The sequence below is a fragment of the Calonectris borealis genome, chromosome 18, assembly GCF_964195595.1.
Source record: "Calonectris borealis chromosome 18, bCalBor7.hap1.2, whole genome shotgun sequence".
Taxonomy (NCBI): Eukaryota; Metazoa; Chordata; class Aves; order Procellariiformes; family Procellariidae; genus Calonectris; species Calonectris borealis.
This window is the reverse complement of record NC_134329.1, coordinates 14,846,229-14,868,134: the sequence shown is the minus strand read 5'-3', so window position 1 is coordinate 14,868,134 and position 21,906 is coordinate 14,846,229. Positions and strand designations below refer to the sequence as shown.

The 21,906-nt window shown below is 46.8% G+C and overlaps 1 protein-coding gene across 10 annotated transcripts in view; it reads left to right on the top strand.

Moving 5' to 3' along the window:
* The first annotated feature begins 2,292 nt into the window (after window positions 1–2,292).
* Window positions 2,293–21,906, top strand: part of ULK1 (unc-51 like autophagy activating kinase 1) — an 81,932-nt gene continuing 62,318 nt past the window's right edge. For 3 of the 10 annotated variants that reach the window (XM_075168099.1, XM_075168103.1, XM_075168104.1), the window contains exons 1-7: window positions 2,325–2,728; window positions 2,901–3,098; window positions 3,935–4,027; window positions 4,117–4,158; window positions 5,110–5,193; window positions 19,281–19,313; window positions 20,118–20,154. In XM_075168099.1, the coding sequence (XP_075024200.1) occupies window positions 2,675–2,728; window positions 2,901–3,098; window positions 3,935–4,027; window positions 4,117–4,158; window positions 5,110–5,193; window positions 19,281–19,313; window positions 20,118–20,154 (541 nt within the window). In that variant the 5' untranslated portion in view covers window positions 2,325–2,674. Of the gene's footprint in view, window positions 2,729–2,900; window positions 3,099–3,934; window positions 4,028–4,116; window positions 4,159–5,109; window positions 5,194–5,224; window positions 5,447–16,237; window positions 16,392–19,280; window positions 19,314–20,117; window positions 20,155–21,906 lie in introns of those variants that run through there. The other 7 variants (XM_075168105.1, XM_075168098.1, XM_075168106.1 and 4 more) reach the window with 7 other exon arrangements.

The following is a 21,906-nucleotide window of genomic DNA, read 5'->3' as shown; positions in this document are numbered from 1 at the left end:
ATGTGTGCGCACAGCATCCAGCACAGCTTGGTCCTGGTCCTTGTAGAGACCTCTGAGTACCTTCACAATTCTTATCCTACTTCGAAGTTCCACTTATTCACTAGAAAGCTACCCAGTGAGTCTGCTTAAAAACAAACCCAGTTTGCCTAGAATAAAAATAAAATGTCAGCAGAGAGGGGGCTGACTTTCCCGCTCTGCTCCGTATGTAGCTGCATGCAGAAAGCTACCTTAGAACCCACGTTTAATCAAAACCAATTTAAGTTAAACATTTTTTTCACAACAATCAGCACGTGAAGGAACAAATAAGTACACACAGTACAGAACAAAGAACAATCATCACTGTGATATTTTGGCCTCTAATTGAACAGCATTCATATCAACTTCCTTCTTCGCCCTGCACTAGGACTGCGTCTTTGCTGTGCTAGGAAAGTAAAGGCAGAAACACCTGTGGTCACTAGAGATTTTACCACAGTTCTTGCAAGAGCGCAGTTGCTAACCATGGTGCCCTGGCTATTTTCCAATGAAGGGGGATACAAGATTTTGCCTGCCTAGAAATCATCTAAGAAGTTTCAAAACATTTTCTTCACTTCCTGCCTTAAACTTTTGCAACCGTTATGTTCTGCATTGGAGACAGCGGCTTTTAAAAACTGGTAAAATAAATTCCTCTGTCTGTCATTTGCCAAGTAGCTTGATATTTTTGCAAGTTTGATAATGTTTGCCATTTTTACTGGTTTCTGTGTTAATTTCTGAATTAACCTCTTGTGGTCATTGACAAAAGCTTGAAATTGTAGACCTCGTGGATGGCACAGGCCTAGAAGTGAGAAAGAAAACAAGTAGCTAAGTATACCGTATTTTTTTTAAAAGTAATTTTTTAATTAATTTGTGCTGAAATCACAAACGTACCCTAGTCTTGTTTTGGTTTAAAGGTTACTTCCACAGACCTTGTTATCAAATTCCCATTGAAGAATACCCTTATCACTTTTACAATTCTCACTAAGCACTAAATAACTGCTGGAATTTGACATGCAAATTACCATTAGTCAGGCACTGCGACTTTTATATCAGCTTTTGATATATGTTGTCATTTTTCCACCCACATTTTAAGCGCAGGATGCTACCTGACTGCGAGTAATCTAGCAACCAAGGGCAACAGACGACAGGCCAGATGTTGTATCAGTTTGTGTAGAAAACAAGGCCTGACGCTGTGAGGTGCTGCTTGTTCCTAATTTTTGCTGAAAACAGCGGTAAGTGCAGACGCTCAGCGTCACGATACTGAGCACCCTTTGCATCGCGTATCTATAGAGCCGCCGGCATTGTAAGGGCAGTGCGTGTTTGGTATCGCGGTGCTGACACGGGTCGACATACGGGTCGGTACCGCGCAATTGTGTAAAAAGCAAACTTCAGACTGGAACGTGTGAGCAGGGGCACTGCCTGGGAGGAGCGTTACTTTCTCTGCAGCTGGAATATGATGTTCCGCTTTGGGTATTTTGGTAAGGATGCAGACGAAATGGAGCGAGTGCGCAAGCGGTCTAGGTACCACCACGGCTGGCGGGAGCGGGTCTGGGCAGCTGGAGCAGGGGATGGGTCACACGCTGAGAGGTTCCTGCAATGGAGGGAATGGCCTGCGGGCCCGCACCCACCGGGCAAAGCTGGCGGGTTACTGCGCAGCCGGAGGCTCGGGTGGCCAACCCGGGTACCAGGCTCAGGCTGGGAAAGGTTTCTCGCCACAGCAATGGTTTCAGGTTGAGCTCCGGAGCAGGGTCTCTAGGAAGGTTCCTCAGAGGAGAGCTCGAGAGGTGCCCTCCGTCACTCCTCCGTGCGCGCCGGGGGCCTGCTTTGCCCCCTCAGAGGCACAGCGGAGGGCGCAGGGGATGGAGCTGCCGTGGGCCCCAGCAGGTAGGCGTGTGAAGGGCCAGAGCGTGGGGAGGAGACGCGGCACCCTGTGGGAGAAGAAGGGGCGTTGCAGGTGGTGGGACCGGGGCCCACCTGGGCCCCTCAGCCCCCACCCGAGCCCTGTCACAGATCTTGTGGTGAATGGTTTAAAAATTCACCCAAACGGACCCATTTATTCAGCTGTTAGGAACATTTCTCACAGGCTGGGGGCGGGGGGATTGGCAGGAGCCCTCGCGTTCCCGCCCGCAGCAGCAGCGGCCGGCGCTACGGAGGGGCACGAGGGGCCGCGCCGCGCCGCTGACTCAGGGCCGGCCGCGGGCGGCGCCTTTAAATGTGTCGGGCTCGGCCCCCTCCGCCTCAGGTGGCCGCCGCTGCCTCCGCGCCTGCCGCCCCCACTGCCGCGCACCGCGCTTGCGCCGCGGCCGGCACTCTGCTCTCGTCCGCGCCGCGCTCCGCAGAGCTTTGTCTGGGCGCGGGCGGGCGGCGGGACCCTCGGGGTAACCCCGGCCCCGCTGTGTACAAACAGTCGGGGGGCGCAGGCGGCCCTTAAGGTGGAATCGCGCTTAAGGTGGACCGCTCCCGAAAGGTGGACTGGGCGTTAAGGTGGCTCGCGCTTAAGGTGGACTCTCCGCGAAGCCGCGCCTGCGAGGCGGGGAGGGCCGGCGCTCGGCATGGGGAGCCCCGCCTGAAGCGGCCGCCGGAGGAGCCGCGCCGGTCTGTCCTGAGGAAGAGATGGGGAAGGCCCGCTGCTGAGGAGCCAACTTCTCCCCGGCCTCTAACAATGACCAGCTCCCGGCCGTTCTGCAGGAAGAGGCAGCCCATGGACGAGGGCGAGGTGGGGGAGAGGAGCCCGGCGCTGAGCTGCCGGGGGGCTGACAGGAGAAAGGCTCCCCCGCCGGCGGGTCTCCGGCTCCCGGCTGCTCTTCGGGGGGCGGCGGCGGGGGTGTGTGTGTGTGTGTGTGTGCCCCGCTGTGTTTAGATTGGGAGAGGTTTAATTTTCTTTAAAGGAAGCTCCTTCATCACCGCCATCCTCCTCCTCCTCGTCCCTTTGCAGCTCTGAAGCCGTCCCGGCCGCAGTCTCCCCGCCGGCTCCGGGGACCCCCCGGCGCAGCGCCATGGAGACGGTGGGAAAGTTTGAGTTCAGCAGGAAGGACCTGATCGGGCACGGAGCCTTCGCCGTCGTCTTCAAAGGCAGGCACAAAGAGGTGAGTGAGCTCTCCTTCTTCTTTTTCCCGGCTTTTTTTTATTTATTTATTTCGTGGTCTGGGCCGAGCTGGCACCGCATCCCGGTCGCCCCGTCCCTGCGGGGCTGCGGCGGCTATTCTTAGCCTGGGCATCAGCCCCGGGCTCTGGGGCAGCTCTGGTGATGGTAGACATATTTATTATTATTTATTATTGTTATTCTGGAGTTTGTCTGGGAGGCAGGTGTGTGCCCCAGCAGGACCCGGGCAGGTGGCTTCATCTTGCGGCTGGAGGCCAGCAACCCACCGCAGGGGTGCCCGCAGAGCTGTCCTGCTTGCCAAAACTGGCCCTTACCTTGAAATCAAGCAAACACCCCCCGCCCCCCCCAACACCATCTATGAAGTGTGCGGAGGGCTCTTGCTTTGGGGTTGGCTTTTTTTGTGTCTGTGAAGTTTTGTCTTTCTCCACTTAATTTTTCCAAGAGGAGGGGAAATCGCTCACTGGTAAATAAAAGGAAACCAATCCGGCAGTGGATTTTCCATCATTAGGTCTTGGGATAAGCCGTGGCTCCCACAGTGCATTTATTTCTAGTGATTAAATAAGAGGATAATCATCGTATAAAGTAGTAACAAAAACCCAAACCTTGGGCTTTTCTCCTTGGGCTGACAAGCATAATTCGGGAAAGGGCAAGTCTGAACAAGTGAGGGATAGACATTAGGATATAAAGTGAGAGGCCTTTACCGGTGCTGCAAGACACTTCTTTCAGTAGCATTTGTAATCTGTTAAGAGGCTGCTTATCCTAATGTCAGTTAATGGTGAAATTTACATTTATTATTGAATGACATCTGCACTCTTTCAGAAACCTGAGCTGGAAGTAGCTGTGAAATGCATTAACAAGAAGAACCTTGCAAAATCTCAAACTCTGCTGGGCAAGGAAATAAAAATACTTAAGGTAAAAGTAGACTGACTTGTTTTCTTCAGTCTTTGTTCTGTATGTCCTTTGTTGCTCCTAGCTTATGGTCTTTGTTTTACTTTTTCTAGGAATTGAAACATGAAAACATCGTTGCCTTGTATGACTTCCAGGTAAATACATTCAATTATGGCAAAGCACACTGGATTTGGGAGAGGTTGAATGGAGTTTGTGGAATTTCAGTTTTTAACAGATGTTTGTAATCAAACATGTGTATTCACGGGGGGGGAGGGGGGAAAGTCTTCTGATAAGTTAGGGAAAGATAAACAAACACGGCCGAGCAGATCATGTACTAATTGTTGTCTGGACCACAGAACTCTTATGCAGTTGGGAATTGAGGTGGGGACTTGTGCTCCCAGGACGTTATGCAGCGAAATGCAGTGTGTGGTGAATATGTCTGTGTTGGAAGCTCAGAAGTTCTCAAAATGTTAGAAATAAAATTACAGTAGTTATTCTTGGCATGCCTACCTTTTATTTTCTTTCTCTGGTCTGGATATACTCCCTAAGAAAATTTCTTTTTCCTAAGCAATGTAAAAATAGTGTGAGCATGACTTTGTAGCATATGATTGTCTTCAGTTCCAGAGGATTTTCATTTGCATTTTTCTGTTGTCCTTGTGGCAATCACTAAGTGTTAAAAATTGCAGCAGACATTTTTAGATTATTGTGGTTTCCCGCAGTTGCTTTTTCATTCAGTCAGCTCTGAAGATCTAATCTAAGGGGCTAAAACTGATCTGCTCTGAAACCCAAGTTATCCAATTCCGCCCCCCCCCCCTTGAATTTTTAGTTAAAAAAATCCTGCTGGGTCAGGGGGCAAGTTTTCTCTGACATTTGTGATGCTTTTTAAAAAAAAAAACGCTGCAGGATCTAAAAGCCTAAAATGGAACCCTTCTGTGCCTGGATGGAGGGGCTGGCGTGCGGTGTGTCGGCACAGCCTGTGCTGCCCTAAGGTCTGATATTTGCGAGTGACGGCTGCGTGACCGCTGGCTCCGCCGGACCCCCCGGGTGGCCCTGGGGTGGCTTATCTGGAGCTGCCTGCCCTGTCCCTGATATCACGTGTCCCGCAGGCCGCCGTGTTTGTTGACATTTCTCCTTCTCCCGTGGATTGGCTCCGGTGGCCTCCGCGTCACCCCGAACACGAGTCCCAGCCGGTTGGTACAGCCTGTTTGCAATGCCTTCTGGGTGCTGTAGTCTGCCCGCGTCACCCCGGCCCCGCGGCCCCCCGGGGCTGTGTCACCCGCCGTGTCCCTCTCTGCCGGGGCAGGGGGTTATGGTGAGGTGCTGCAGCGAGCCAGGTCCTTGGAAACTTGTTTTGGCGAGAGGTGGACGTGGGGGATTTCAGGCTGCTCTGGGAGGGAGGCAAGGCTGCTGTGAATGGGATTGCTTCTTGGAAACACCCTTTGGGTAAGAGGCCAGCGGTGCGTTGCTCCTGAACCATCGTTTAGAGCTGGTCTTGCAAAGCAGTGACCGCCTTTGGCTGGATGCGTGCTGCAGAGTAGCTCAGAGAGGTGGGGAAGTTTCCTCTGGGCACAGGCCGCTTGGGGCATTAGATCTCGCATTTTTTCGTCCTCTGTACCTTCTAAGTTTACTTAATCACTTTTCAGTTGAGGGAGTGAGTGGCTGCTCCTGCGTTTCCTCTATAGTTTGCATTTGTATGAAGCATTATGCTGCTGGATTTGCTTATTGCAGATCTTTCAAAACATTTGTTCATGTTCTGTTGCTCGCGCTGCTTCAAATAACTATCGGGTAGGAAGCAGCTCGAAGACATTTCCTGGAAAAGGAGTGATTTCATCACTGCTACAACTGCAGCAATGCATTTTGCTCCTTATGTGATGGCAAACGAGCTTTGGTTCAATTCTGTGTGTAGCAGTGTAGCCTGGTGAGATATTAGCAAGAAGCTGTGTGAGATACCACAAAACAGGAACTTGAGAACGGTCCTTGGCTCAAGGCATGCCCAGGTATATGTTTAGTTACCGGCTTTGTCAGGGACTCCTTGTATGACCTGGGTGATTTGATTTCTTGGACAAAACGAGATGATTTAGGTGGCATTGGATCTTATATAGTGCTACCAGGATGTGGAGTCTCCTCTGGCGTAAGGTGATCGGTCATCAGACAGAGTCTACCGCGGTCCACCCGCCTAGGTTGTGTGTGTAATGTGTCTGAGTGCTTGGCTTTGCTCTGTGTCCTCTTAGGAGTTGTATGAGAGCAAATTATCTGCAAAGGTAAAAGTGCAGTTCTGTGGAAGGCTGACTTCTGCCCACCTTTCCTTACTTAGTCGAAAAGACTATTTATTACTCACCTTGTTCCTCGCATATGAGATCGGTTGCTTCATTCATAGCTGCATATATATATTTACCCTTGAAAATGTCATAGTTGCAGTTAATTGAGCCCTTACTTTTAGGCTTTCTAAAACTGAAGAGGCTTATTCTTGTATTACAACATCATAGAGCAAAAAGGAAAAAAATATTTCCTGTGAATCTTAATGTTGCCCTGTAGCTTTGTCTATTTTTGCATTTTGTGTTGTCTCTTCCTCTGCACCTCCTGTCAACAGTGACTTTAACTTTTACTTGCATGTTCCTTACACACAAGGAAATGGTTGCCAAAACCACAGTGGCTGTAAGCAAGTGATTACACCCAATGATGCTTTCGTTTGCATTTTCCTGGTTAAAAGCTAATGGTAACCAGGCCTCATACAACTCAAGATTTTTTATGTAATGCCAGATTTGCCCCAGACAGGCACTTGCAGTGCTGATATTTAATACTGACAGCAGCTCTCACCCTGGCACACTTATTTTATCCTTCAAATCCAGGAAAATTGCTGTGTTCCTTCTAGTTTCATAGATCTTTGTGATACTGGTTCATAAATAATGACAAAATAAGAAGCTTCCTAGGAATAAATGATACTGGTGAATGTTTAATGCATAAAAGTGCAGTGTCTGGACTTTTATAGATCCCCTCACTGGAATCCTAAGAGCAGCATCATTACATGAGAATAGCTCACAAAATGAAATATGCATATTCCCATTATTATGTGCTCATGTATTAGTGAGAGGTGCTGTGAATAGTCTAGGAGCCTAATGCGAGAACCCCTGCTCAAAACGAGAATAAATCATATTGTATTGCATTTCTAAAAGTGCTGTCTGTTTAGTGTCTGTATGGAGTTGTGGTGCGGATCTTTCCTAGGCATAGGAGATGTTTGGCATAAAGTAAAAACAGGATTCCTCCATATGCAGGCTGTGTTAATTGCTACTGAGTGATCCCTGCCCGACTCCTCAGCTGGATTGCAGAGGGGCTGGGGTTGGGGTCTCCAGACTGCAGCAGTCAAGGGGAGTACAGCAGCCTAGAGAGACATCTGGAGACCAGAAGTCTTTTTACTCTTTTTAAAGACAGCCAAATGAGCTCTTGTTCCTTAAGGTGGAAATTAGTGACAACAAGGATACAAATGATGGTTTCTGCTGCATAAGGACTTGGTCTGGAAATGAGGTTTCTTAGAAAACAGATCTCCAAAACTCTGAGGATCAGCTCAACTCTTCACACATGTTGACACTGAAAGCTTAGCAGCATGTGGTCTGGTGTATGGGACTTGCTTTGGTTTCTTCTGTGACTCAAGACATCAAATCTGAATCTGTGATCAGAGACCACTTGGTTAGCTAAGGGGGTTCAATGGTAGGGAGGTAACTCGTGAACTTGTCAGATCCTGGGAGCACTGTGTGCTAGACAGCTTCTTGCAGCACTAGTAAGAAGCAGGTTCTTGCATGTCACTAAGATCTTTGGGGCAATGGGAGGTTCTGGGTATGGTTTCTTCCCTGTGTTGTGCCAGCTGCCCCAGGGAGGTTGGTTGAATACGTGTCAACTGAAGATCTCGTATGTGGCTGTGTTGGTGCTAGGACAGAAAATCTGCTATTCCTGGACATAAATCATGCTTTAGGTATTAGAAAGCGTTTTCCTGCATGAAACGGGAAGAAGGATTATTTTACTGGCACATTCTCCCTAGTTGTGTGCTGTGATCTGAGCTTGCTTCTTAAAGCAGCCTAGCTATATTTGTAGTTGTGTGGGTATCAGGTGGTTTTTGTTTGGTTGGTTTTTTTTTTTCTAATTTTTGCACGGGTGCGATGGACTGGTTGTAGAAACATAGCTGTTAACGTCACACAGGGCACTGCGCTGCTGAGTTTCTGGTTTAGCCTAGGTGACCTGAGGGTCTGCTTTCTATAATTTTATGTCAAGTTGGCTTATTGTACTCACCAGCTTGGGATGAGCTGAGAGTAATGCCTAACTCGCTCATGCAGTACAGACTCACCAAAAATATTTCTGCTGGGGTGACTGTATCACCTGGAGCTCCTGGAGACAAAGAACACGGAGTCCTTGCAGTGCAGCTTTTCTTGTGCGCGTGGATTAAGGCATGGGTGGCAGAACAAACACTTCTCAGCTTAATGATCAGTCACCCTGGGCTGGTCTTGAGAGCCAAGTAATAACAGGCTTGTTCTATTGTTGCTGTATAGAAAGTCCTTGTGATCAATAGGATCAGGGCTGTTGGGCAGTGATGTTCTGTTGTGCTGTCTGCACCGTCACCCTTTTCCGACACGGAACCTTTAGCTGCTAGTCCACATCTTGTGTACGTGCCTCCTGCTGTCCCCAGGGACCTCTGGAGCTCCGTGTACGGCAGTGTCCTTTGGTGTGCCCTCCAGCACCGCTCGCTTCTGCTGCAGCGCTTTGCTGATGAGCGTGATGTCGGATGAATCAGTGTTGCTGCAGTGTCACCTCCTCGCCTCGCCACCTCTCGTGCCACCTAATGCAGGATCTTCTGTTCCTCAGGCACTGCTGTTCGGGTGCCCTGTCTCGGGAGACAAGGCTTCACTGTGACACTTGGAATGACTAAGGAGGCACTCTGTGTCTGGGAGATCACACTCCTGAGGTCAGGCTGCCTGCCTGGTTAAATCCTGGTTTAATTCCATCCCTGGGTGAAGCTGGCAAATTGCCTGGTGAGTGGGTATAAAGTGCAGGCTTCTCTGAACTGACAAGCAATCCTCTTTCTGTTTGCGCCACAGACAAGAATGGGGTGTCTGCTGTCCTGCTCTGTCAGCATCCTCGCATCTGTTGAAAGGAATCGCTCTGTTACTGAAGATTGATCTGGCTTAATTTAGAGCTAGAAGGGGAAAAGGATGGAAAATCCAACCGCCCTCTGCCAGTAGTTTTGTAGGATGAGGCTTGCGAGTTTAGTGGACCAAAATGGCTATGTTTATGGAGAGTACAGAATTTTATAGTCTTGAACTTCTGTTTTATGTTGGCTTCGTTAGCTGGGTACCCCACTGGTACAGGTCACAGAAACATCTGGCAAATGTTGGCCACTAAATATAGACCTTAGAGGAGTCATGGGCTTTTTTTAGAGGGAGCGGTCTTGTTGCATTTCTGAAATTATGATCACCGTTTTACTCATCCTGTGTGTAAAGCACATACCTGTGTTCCTCTCACATGATTAAGATGTCATGGAAGAGCTGGCGACGTGGAAGTTAATAGCCTCTAAAGCTCCTGTGGAAGGCAGCATTAGTCAGACTATAATGACAGATTAAGGAATGTTTCCCAGGAGTAATCGGAAACTGGTAGGCTGTTGTGTTCACAGTTTGACAGCAAAGCTCTGGTAACGGCTGAGGTGCTATTTGTGCTGCTCTTCCTGAAGCTCCATCAGTGTTTCCATTATGAAAATTTCCATTGTTTAAATCCTTGTGATGATCGAATGCATTTGGTTGGGGTGGGCAAAGCAAGGCGGTGGAGGTTCGGAAGATGGATGGGAAGAAGTGCCTCCTAATGAGTGGCTGGGTGGGATTGGATTCAGATGGAGAACCGCTGTTCGAATTTCTTTCAAATATTTATAGGTCCAAACCAAAGCCCAATTAAATGATTTAATTTTGTGGCCAGACTGGACTTGACCCTAAACTGTGAAACTGCAATAAAACTGTATGTTGCAAAAGCTCATCTTAATGCTCAAGCATGTGTAGAGAATGGAGGATACAGTTCACTTTCATGTGTCTTCCTTTTTCGTCTCCCTTTCCTGCACTCCCTGCCTTCCCACCTGTTGATACCAACTGAAAAGCTTGTGCACAACAGGCAGACAGGCGAACAGCAAACATAGAGTTGGTGTTGGTGGTAGGAATCTGAGCTGGATGGCTCTGCTTTCCTTTGGGGAAGATCCTAGAGAAGCTCTGGTCCTCTGAAGTGGACGTGTCTCTTGCATGAGGCAGACTGCCTTCATCACATGGCACGCAGCGAGATACAGTGGGAAAGGAGAAGCTAAGCACCGGGGTGGTCAGCAGAGGGGGTGGTCTTTGATCTGCAATGTTAAGGAGAGAAGGTTTTCTGTTTTGTTGTCAAAATAAGTATGTGCTTTTTTGCATGTTGGTGGTGGGTGCGTGGGTTTTTTGTATGGTTTTTTTTTTGCTGTTACTCATGTTCCTGTAGCAATAGTAAATGGCAAACTTGATGGAGAGTGAATACGAGTGATGTCTTCCAAGGCAGTGTTTCTCACGTACAGACCTAACACACTCTGCTTAAGAGAAGCTATCTTAATTGTTTTCAGATGTTATGGTTCCTCTCTGAGAAATTTAATAATAAATGTCCACAGCAGAACCAAGGGAAGAGCCCTGCCAACAGATAGCTTTAGAGCCTCTTCTGTGCTTAGCGTATAGCAAGAGGTGCTTTAACTGTGTGATGCCTCCTGCTTTATGATGTGCAGGCCTTAAATACCACCATAAACATAAAGAGATGCTCTCGAAATGCAAAGTGAGGATCTCAAAGCTGCATTTGTTTAATAAGCAAGGTTGTTTCAAGAGAGGCTGATAAAAATGAATCAAATTCTGCATCACTGGTTGCTTAGGGCAATAATGTTCTGCCTGGCTGCAGGAGCACCTGGCTCGTCTCCTAGCATCAGGATAACAGGAGGAATTAGGTCAGCTGAGCTGGCGTACTAGAGATCAACCAGACAGCGTGGTTCCAGTGGGGGGAATGAAAGATGCAGAATTTTAAGTCATTAGAGATCCCATTTAGCAAAGCGTCTTACATCTCCAGGAAGGGAAGGCCTCCCAGCCGGCTCGGTACGTGCTGGTGGCCTGCAGCACAGGAGCTGCTGGCGTGATGGGAAACCCCACGAATCGTAGCGGGGGGTGAGGTGGTGTCGGGCAGGGCTGAGATGCAGCCCCACCGGGCTGCTGGATGGGTTTGGAGCACACAGTTGCATGTTTCCTATGCGTGTGCTGCTTAATGTCACAGTGCATGCAACTGGGCAGTTGGGCAACTTTCTGTTTGCAGGATTTTTCATTTGTGTTTGACTGATTTTTTTTTTTTTTTTTTTGGTCTAGTTGGCAGTTGTAGCCAGCCTGTTAAATATGTTAAAACATATTCAGTTCTCTTTGTTTTTTAAATACTGCAGATTCAAGCCCATGTTACTCTGGCTTCTGGTAATTGGATATTTTTTTTCCCCCCTCTTAAATTAGACAGTTTTTATTTGAAAACTTATGCTTTTTTCCTTTAAACTCCTTGTTATAACACCTTTGTGCTGTGACAATGTGTGTTTGTTTTCTTAAATCTGGTAAATGAAGTATGAATTAAGTGGATGTAAAAGAGAAGACTTGCAAAGGCCAGTCAGTCATGCAGCTGCCATAGAAAACCCCGTGGGGATTGGGCCTCTAATTTCCAGAGTTGCATAAAGAAAATCTCCTGCAGGAGATCAGATTGTGTTTGGGACATGCCATAAAAAAAAAAAGAGCCGTTCCCAACTTTATTAGTAGAACTACATTAACTGGTTCTAAAATCAAACTTCCAGATTGAGTGGCTTTGCTTATATTTGAACATACCTCTGTAAGTGAATATGTCTTGGTGAGTGTGTGATTAAAACTGAAAGGTTACTCTTGTAGCCTGCCTTATTGTCTGCCTTGACCCACAGTACTCCCCCCCTACTCCAGTGCCTTGGGTAGGCTCATAAAATGCAGCCTTATGGTGTGCAAGGATTTCATTCCAGTACATGTGACTGAGCTTAAGGTAATGGGGAATTCAACCTTAAATGTTCATTTTATAATATAACTGTGATACAGAAAGGAGATAAGGAATAAATATAGAAAAGCAAATCGGATCTTCAATATTTTTATCATTGTTTTTAGAATTCTGAAGTCTCCTCTCTTGACAGCATTAACATAATTCATTGCCATTTGCAAAAAGGAGCTTGCTTTTGTTTAAAGAAGCTTCTAGTTCTTATTCTGCTTGTTGGCAAAGGGGTAACTACTTCTTTCCACTCCATGTCAGAAATTCCAGACTTTTCAGGATTCTGCTGTTTTTTTCCTCTGCAATCTTTTATCCTTGCTGGGCTGCTGCAGCAGCTGCATACAGATGTGACCTGTGCTGTATGTGACCTGCGCTGTATGCTCTCAGGCTGTCGTGACTCCTAAGAGCTGACCAGCTGGGGGCACAAACGGGTGTAGGTGGTGCAGCGTGACCCCCAGATGAAGTCAGAAGGGATTGCTTTTCAGTGTCCCAGCAGCATGAGGCTTCAGTTTGCTCCAACGCATGGTTTTGGTCTCGCCTTAAAGCTCTGTGACTTGTGAAACCTGCCACTTTGTCTCTATACTGTTATTATGACATTAATCCTATATTTTGGTTTCTGTGGTTAGGCTCAGATGCAGCTCTCGCCTTTGACTTGCTGTAGTGTGTTGCTCTGCAGAGGCCCGGTCTGCCTCCGAAGGAGAGCCGTGTTTTCCTGTTTGAGCTCTCTGTGAGCACTGCAGCTATCGGTTATCCAGCAAGTGCTGGGGCTTTGATCGAGGCCAGCAGTGAACTTGTGTGAAGCCAAGAGCAGACTGCCCAGTCAGTGGGGCTGTGACAGGCGCTGCAGCCTGGAGGTGGAGAGGAGAGCTGGGGCTGGTTTGAAGGAAGCTGCAGAAAGCTCGTGTCCAGTGGAAGGGATGGTGAAGCTTCTTCAGGTCACTTGAAGACTGAGCTGTCTTACCAGCTGTCCTACCATTTGTCTCTGGTGGTATTAGCTGCTTGGCAAATGGTAGCTCCATGGACATGATGCTTTCTTGTTTATTTTTTTTTTAATGTCATGCGGTCAGACTTCAGGATTGTTGCCAGGGGGATGGGAAGTACTTTCCCTCCCTTCCTGAAGCCAGTGTAGGACCAGAGGATGGCTTTCCTGCTGTTTTTAATCTGTCCTGAAGTACAACCTGTCCTGAAACAACTCATCTGTTTCATAAGCAGAGAATACTGTCGTGCCTGGAATGGGGTAACACTGGCCCTTTGCATCGTTGTTCTCCTGGTCCTACAGAAATCCACCTGCTGCAAGGCTGCCCATAAACCACTTCTATGCTGCCGGGCCTCCCTTCTGCTTGCCCTGTGCCTCTGCTGGTGCTCCACATCCTGGAGCAAGCTGCAGGTCTGTAGGAAGCAGAATGAAGTCAAGAGCCAATGCAGAAGTCTGTGGGCCTCTCTGGCTCTCGCTTCTTATGCTTATTCCCTGGGATCTACATGAAGACATTAGAAGCCCTCATTCTTTTGGGAAGTCAAAGATCTGCTGACTGTGGTACTAATGCTTTCCAGTCAGTAGCAGTAAGTTTTATTGCTGGACCTGGATGTGCCAAAATGGGCAAAGATACTGAGTGGACTGTTGGTTGATGGTATTTGTTGCTTGCATACCATCTCTTGGACCGTGCTTATGTGTGACTGCTACCACAGCCCAAGATTTATCACTTCCAGTATAGCCCATATGCAAGAGAAGTGGCTGCTGGTTCCTTATAATGTGCTAACTCTCTTGGTGCAGGACCTTACTGACTGCACAACTTGAATCCCAGAAGTCTGTCCTAAAATGTGCTTTTGTCTGGCTGCGAAGTCGTGTCTGGGTTTGAGAAACATTTTGTGGTACTGTGTGTCTGTGCAGAGAGGAGATTATACTGCAGTGAATGAGTACTTTCCCCATCTTTCCTCCTTTTCTTCCTTCATCTGAGTTAGTTGTCTCTTCAAGCAGGTTTCCAATTCAAATGTTCTTGAGTTCCTTATTGGTAAGGTTCAGAAGGAGTGGAGAGAGGGAGCAGGGCCAGAGAACAGAGAAACACAGTTGGCTCTGAGATTTTTTTTTTTCCTTTCCACGTGAGGTCAAAAGGCATGTGAATATCTTCTAGCTATTTGCTTTAGATTTATTTTCCACAGGGTGAGTATTGGTAGGTGCTCCCACAGTTCAGATTAATGTTGCTATTGTCTTTTATCTTGCTTCCGTTCGAATAGTTGCGTCAAGAGACAATCCTTGCATAGCGTGACGGTTTTCCTTTCCCTCTTCAGTGGCTATCCTGCTCAAGCCAAGCTGTGAGCGACAGTGAAATAATATCAAGAGATTTTACTGTTTGGAGGGTTTCTTCCCTCTCTTGAGAATGGTGGGTCCTGTTTCCCGAGCCCAGACAGCTTGGGAGCCCCTGCCTTAGCTAGAGGCTTTCCAGGTGCTGTTGGCCTAGGAGCTGGTTTCTGTAAAGCAAAACAGTGTTCGTTACAGCCCGTGTTTGTGACTCCAGTGCCACTGTCAGAAGAGCGATGACTAGAGACCACGGGCCAAAAGGGTGCTGGCTCCATGGGATCCTACTGGCAAAACAGGAGGGCGCGTGTGCTGTGGTTCTGCTGCAGCGAGTGGGGGAAGTAGCATAAAAAAACCCTATAGAGTGGAAAGGCTTAGCTTTCAGTTGGTGTTGTGTTTACCTTCCACTGTCAGACCTTCAGCTTTATTTTATGCTTCTGTTGTGTTGGTACAATTGATGAGTCCTTGCCCTGTTTACAGAGTCCTGTGTGGCAATTATCTTCTCTTGGCAGCTGCTCCGGGTGCTGTTTGAGAGGCAGTGTTCAGCAGCACATGGTAGATATCTTCTGAGAGGTGCAGAACAGGAACCTTTGCCATCGGAGGGAGGCCAACAAAGGTGGTGGTACGCTGTTCTTCAGGAGAGTAACAAAACCAGTTTTGAGGACTTGAGTCCGTACAGCTCATCTCCTGTAGGCAGTAGGAGCATTGTCCGCCACGTGGTGCTCAGCACATGGGCGTAACAGTGGAGCTACATTCATCTCCCAAGTGTTCCTCCTGCATTCCCCAGTATTCCTAGAAAAAAGGGTTTGTGTGAGGTAGAAACCATTTCTTAGACTTTGGTTATGCCCAGTGTCTATTACAACACTGGTCCCACTCATATTGGTGAGAACACTGCGTTGCTGAGAGAGTTTTGGAGTGTTGTGTAATTAAACTTCAACTTTTTTCCCTTCCTAAACATCTTTTTAAACTTGGTGGCAAGCTAGGCGCTGGAGTAGAGTGCAGAGGAGGATTTCTCTAAGGAAGTTTCCTCTCGCAGACGTTTTAAGCTGTGGTAGGAGGATGACTAACTGTGGGTACACCCAGACATTTCCCTTTGGACACACCTAAACATACACTTTCCAAGAAGAGGATCATGCCACCTTCCAGTATGGGTGGAGAGAAAATTTAAAGGGAGACAGGACTGCTGGGTCTTAATGTCCATAACGCCCTCTCTCCTAGTGTGGAATTTTAACACAGCACTGTCCTGAGAAGATTTATGTTGTACTGCTAAATGAAGTTTCTTCATTTCTTTGTCCTCCGTCAGCAGATGTGCGTTATTTGTAGACAGTAGAGGCTGTTGCCTATTTTCACACTCAATTAAATGGTAACTTCATCGCTGGGGCCTCTGCTGCAAGAGCTAAGAGTCAGGCAATGATCCAGACTGATTAATTATCAGCTTAATGTCTTTGGCAGAGGCCTTTTTGGTGCTGTTGTGGAGCACGGTCAGGGTACTGCTGCACTTTGTGATGAGAGGAAAAGTTAGGGGGTTGCCTCTATGCTGTTCCCTTCATCGAGCTCAGTGACAGGATTAGCTTTGGCTGCACGGACTGGCACATGTGAGTAAGAGGTCCAGAGTAAATTATCTGTAGCGCTTCTTGGACATAAGCCTCTGCAGAAATACAACAAACTGTAATGTTATTCTTGTTACTGATGTGGAAATGAGTGGGTTGGGCATTTTGTTTCTTTTCAGAGAGACGGGTAGCCTGCAAAATTTGGCTTGCAGTATTTTTTCCTTGTTTTATTAATGAACAAATCATAAATTCTGTGGAAAGATAAAAATGGAAAAGAAATAGTTTCTGCTGCTGAATCAGCTTGAGAAAAGTCCATCAGCCCGTCTGAGAAACCCGAAGTCTCTTCAGACAGTTGCTTACTGTGGTTACAACAGATACTACTGGCTGAAGGCTTTTTCCAAACAAGAGCTTGTTTCCGGGGCCCTTCCTGAAATAAATGTTTAGTTTTAGTGGCAAAATTCCTACAAATCTCTTTCTGGTAAGTGGGTCTTGAAATGCTGGAGTTGCAAATGTGGAAGTTGTGTCATCCCCGCTACAGGCGTCTGTGATCTGAAAATACACTTGCTAAATGTTCTCTTGCGGTGGGTGTGCACGCAGCAGAGTGGAGAGTGCTTCCTAGGAAGGCTTGAATGTTCAGAGGGTGCTATTGCCAGTGGGTGGCTGGGGGAGCCACCTCCTGCTCTCCTAGAAGCCTTTCAGGCATTGCCCTCTTATCTCTTCACCCTATGGTGGTGGGATAAAACCACCAACCACCAAGGTCGCTTTGTTTCTGGGGAAGTCGAGCAGAGCATCTCCCTTGCCTGTGTAGGTCCTTATTTAACCCTAGTCACCGTACGCACTGGCTGCCAAAAATCAATGACTTGCTTGATGATGTTTGCTTGCAGTCTTTAAATAACGTACAGTGGAAAAACAACCAAATTGTACAGTGTACATTAGCTATTGGCTAATACCTTATTACAAATATCTTTTGGACTTGGTTAGTATAAGCTAAACCTTCCCTTCATTTTCTATGTAAGTAATAATATATTAAGCTTCCCCAAGCCCTGCTGGCACTATACATATTAATGTGTAGGGTTACTGAGCTGCAATGATCACAGCATGGCTAAACAACTAGTGTCTATGAAAAACGTTGCTGTGGCAGTGATGAACTCGGTGTGGGTTTCAAAAACCACTTTAGACACTTCCTCCGTGCCCAGCAGTTGCCCTGTAGTGAGCTCCCTGGCCTGCAGTCCCGCAGTCGTTCCCTGAGCAGCTGCACCGCGCTTCTGGTGTGTCCTCACGTCTTCTGGTACATCCATGGCTGAAGTTCCCGGAGAAGGGAATGTCCTTCATTGACCTTGACTTTCCACTGTTCCTGCTAAGGACAGCGGGAGCTGGTGGGCTTTGAACGCTTCTGAAAGTTTTCCCCCAGTGCTTTGTCACGTGCAAAGCTTGTGATGATGCCTGGGGTTTTCTTCTTGCACTGCTTCCCTGGGCTAGTGCTTCTAACCACAGACTGGCTTCCTACTTCATCTGAAGCGTGTGAGAAAGTGGATGACTTAACGTGTGCTGCTTTTAAATGCAGAGATTGGAAAACAAGGCCTGTTTAAAGCAGTACTTGTCATGCAAGGAAATACAACAAACGCCTTCTTGAAGTATCACAACAAATTGCTTTTTGGACAACAAGGGGACCTTCCAAGAGCTCTGCTGGGCTTGGCAGCGAGAACAGCTGCAAGAGCCGGGGACGGCCAGCCCCGGGGTCTGGTGAACGCTCGAACCAGGGGAGCCACGTGAGCTGAGGCTGCTGGACTGCCCAGTGCCTCGTGCCCCTCCGGGGGAAGGTGGCCCGTGCTGCAACGCAGCTGTGGCCCGAGTCCCACGAACTGCAGGTAGTTCAGCTTCCTCCCCTCTCCCCCCCTTCCTCCAGCCAATCTTCCAGCAAGCATCTGGAAACTCAGATTTCATGTTGTGAGGTTAAAAGAGGACTGCAAGACAAAGGATGGGAGGTGCTGAGGACTCGAGGCGTTGACAAAGGCAGTCAATTTGGTACAGGCTTGATGGGAGGCAGAGTCCTGTGGGCAGACCAAGATGAAAGGGGCTGAGAGCAGACAGCGGAGACTGCTTGGAAACTAAAAGGCTGGTAGGGTGGATGCTGGGGCTTTTTGAAATTGTAGTTGAGCTCAGAAGAGGAATCAGGCAGGCAGGTGTCTAAACAGCCTGTAAGTAAAGGCATGCTGCCCTGGAGCTATGGAAATGGAGTGATGTCTCTTGCTCTGCCGCTGCTTTCAGAGCTTCTCCACTCACCCAGGTAATTGCAGCCTGCGCTTGTCCAGGACCGGGCCTTGAGTTTAGGAGTGACTTCCAGTGTACAGGCTTTTATGTAGTAGGTCTGCTTCTGTCTGACTTCTGTTTCAACAAGAGGATTTAGAGTTCTTCACCCTTCTGGATCTACCTGAGGTTGAAACATCTGGCTGCTTTCATGTTTGTTCTCTGCTAGTGGTTTGGCAGCTCTGCTAAACAAGTGCCAGGCAGCCGCTGCTGTCACATGTGTGTTGCACAGCCACCAAAGTTCCTGATGCAGCTCTGTGTGTTTGTGGGGCACTTCTCCACGGTATCCTGCGCTTGTACCTTGGATATACCGCCTTGTACATGCTTCCTAAGGCCAGGGAGGCGGTGGAGATCAGCTGAGGCTGGAGGTAAACGCTCAAGATTGTGAGAAGCATCACAGTGGAGCACCTGTAGCAAACTTAGGAAGATGAGCATTTGGCCTGGACTTTGCTGGTGTTGACCCCCAGGACAATTCAGAAAGCTTTAGCCACCCGATAATAGCACTCTGTTAATGCATGTGTAGAAGTTGGTTGGCCGATGTTGCGTTTTTGACCTGAGATCTTTCTTTTTTGTCCTCAAATCAAAGGTGAATCTCTTAGGCACTTTTCAGCCGTGGGGTTGAATTGCAGGTCCCAAAGTTGTGTTGCTCTTATCTCTCTGTTCAGACTAGCGCTGTTCATGTGGGCATAGCTGCTATAAAGGGCCAAGTTAAATGTGGAAATGATTAAGGTGCTAAGATAGTGGTGTGCCAGCATCTGCATTGCATGCCGCTGTTAATCCTAAGAGCCCGAGAGGAACATGAAGACCCAAGTCACAATACAGGAGATCTGCTTGGTTAAACAGATGCACACTCAGAAAGGAATAACATGCTTAAATACCTGGCATGTTCAAAGTAGGCAATCTTCCAGGAATTAACCTATAATGAAGTTTTTACCCTCTCTTCAGTCTGAATCATAACACAGCACAGTTTACCTGTTTAAAAGGAAATGCAACAGTTGTAAAGTGTGTGAAATATTTCAATGCATAAATCTTATATTTTTCGATTTTTCTATTTCCCCAGGAACTGGCAAACTCTGTCTACTTGGTTATGGAGGTGAGTGTGTGTCTCTTTTTTCTTTTTTCTTCTTTCCCTCCCCTTTTCTCTTCCCCCCCCCCCCCTTTTTTTTTTTTAAACTTGTTTTAAGCAGACCAGATTGTTATGCAAGTAGTGCTTTCTGCTCGCAGTCTCACCTGTGGTGCTTTTGCTAATCTAATCTGCAGCTGCATGCCTTTGAGAACTGGAGCACTGTGGGTGAAGATGGCAGCCAGGGGGATCTTTCATGTTGCTGCTGTCAGAAGGTCGTGCTGGCACAGGTTTAGTCAGTCAGACATCTTACCTCAAGGGTCAACTGGGTGTTACTGGGTAGTATCTGCTTCAAAGATACACGGAAAGAGAATTTTCTCGACACAGCCTACCTGCAAAACTTGTGAACGTTTTCTTTTCTCTGCAGTTTTCACTCTGAGGTCTTGTTGACTTTTCTTAATGATGTGGAACATGATGTGGGGAATTTCAGTTCTCGGCTGTGGCTGCTCCCAGGCTTTCCTCAACCAGCTTTCTGGTGGTGTCTCTAGTGGTGACCCTTCTGCTTTGTTCTGGTTTTCTCTTTCTCTCTGATGTGCATGTACACGGCTGTGCACATGCACAAACGCTAGTTAATGCAACATGTTTAGGGGAAATGGGACAGAAGAGGAACCTACAGGAATGGGGTTTTCCCTGCCAACTTCTGAATACGTATTTTGACATGTGTGATTATTTATGTTTAAATACTATAAGTCTGCCATCCTAGTGAAGTTTACTGTTTTCCTTTTTAATCTTTGATTTGCCTTGCATTAACTGAGCTTTCTGTTCTGTTTGCAGTACTGTAATGGTGGTGACTTGGCAGACTATCTTCACAGTAAGTAGAACAATATGGAGAATATACTCTGTATTCAGAAAAAGACACTGACTGTTTTAGCTCATTGAAGTTGCTGGGGTTTGTGGGAGACCTAAGTAAGCAGATTGTATATCTTTTTTTTAATTCCTGCAAAATAAACAGAGTATCACTGCTCCTCTTCTAAGAGGTTCACCCTTGATAATCATTTGAAAACTGAGAATCCATGACAATAAAAACTAGTCTTGTAACCTTTCCTATGTAGGTCGGTGGTGACTGTTGTCAGTAGTTATGTATTTTAGTTACAATGGCCTTATAGATTAAACATATTTTAACACTGCTAGGGACATAGTTTGTCTTTTTCTTGGTCAGTGGAAAAAAGCTATTTATACCGAAGCCTTGCAGTTCTGTAGGGTTGGATTAAAACAAGATCCCAAGAGTATAGTTCACTTTCTTTAAGTTTACCCTAAGGGTGTCCCCCCATCTAGGACAGAACACATTTCTTCAGTGTATTGAGAGTGACTGTAGCATAGCCAGTTGTGTTGTGAGGGTGATGGAAACTACTAACTTGAGGGTCTTTTGGAGAATATAGCACAGGTATCTGTGACTGTGGTGCCTTGAAGAACCTTTTGGTGAGACTGAAGTGCGTCTTTGCCATCAAACCGAATGAAGTGTGCTGTGCATGTTATCCAGCTGTATTGCTGGGACTCAGGCTTCAGTCTCCCAAGCTATTTTTCAGTGCAGCCCACTGCACAGGTGCAGGATCCTGGCCTATGTGAAAATCACATTGCACCTGAGCACCTAAGTGGTAGGAGGATAACATGTTGAATAAGTTGCGTAGCTGCAGTCAGACACAACTCTTATTTTCTGTTGGCCTGACTGTATTTTTTCTCTAAAGTAGCTTTCTTGCTGGTTTGCATGTTAACTAGAAGATTACTAAATGTGAAGAGACAACTTTAATCTCATTTCTGGTGTGTCTCTGGGTCATGATTAAACAAAGTTTGTTCACATTGTTCAAGTTAAAAGCTAGTCAGCTGGATAATACTTCAGGCTCCTTATTTTGAGCCTGGAATGGCCTGGAAATGGCAAAAAAAGAAGGATTAAAAGCTAAATTTACATTTGCCCTACAGCTAGTGTTGGTATCCCTAGAATGATTATTTGGGGCTTGATGCTAGTATGTTGCACTATTCATACAGGGTAATGAATTACGTTTGCAGACTTTAATTTTCAGAAAGGATTTAGTACTTGAAGGAAAATGAAGGCATATTCTGCCTTTCATATGTTTTGTTTGTTTAAAATGTGGGTGAGAGAGAAGTGACAGGCATTTGTTTTTTAAAATCCAGGTTTAGTGTACTTTGTCTTAGGTAAGTGATAGTGTTTTGCCTCTGTTGAGTATTGCTGTGCTTTAAAAGGAGCATCTTAGGTGGTGATGAAATGCTGTTATGAATACCAAGTGAAAATGGTTTTGTATTTGATACCTTCTTTTTCTCCTTGAATACAAGTGCAAATTTTAATAATTAAATGCTTTTAAAAAATAGTCAAACTTCAGTTTTACCAATGCGTGGGCTTCGAAAGCTGAAGTTTTTAGCTTTCATGCACATGAAATGAACCGTGATGTTAAAGCACTGGGCTGTGCACTCTTGTTGGCAAAGGTGCGTATGTAAACAAGAACACAGCTTCTGGCCGAATGATTTATAGAAACATGAGTTTATAGAAAATCTTCCTGTTCATACTACTGCTTCTATGTGTCCATTCTATATTCTCCCTTCCACCACC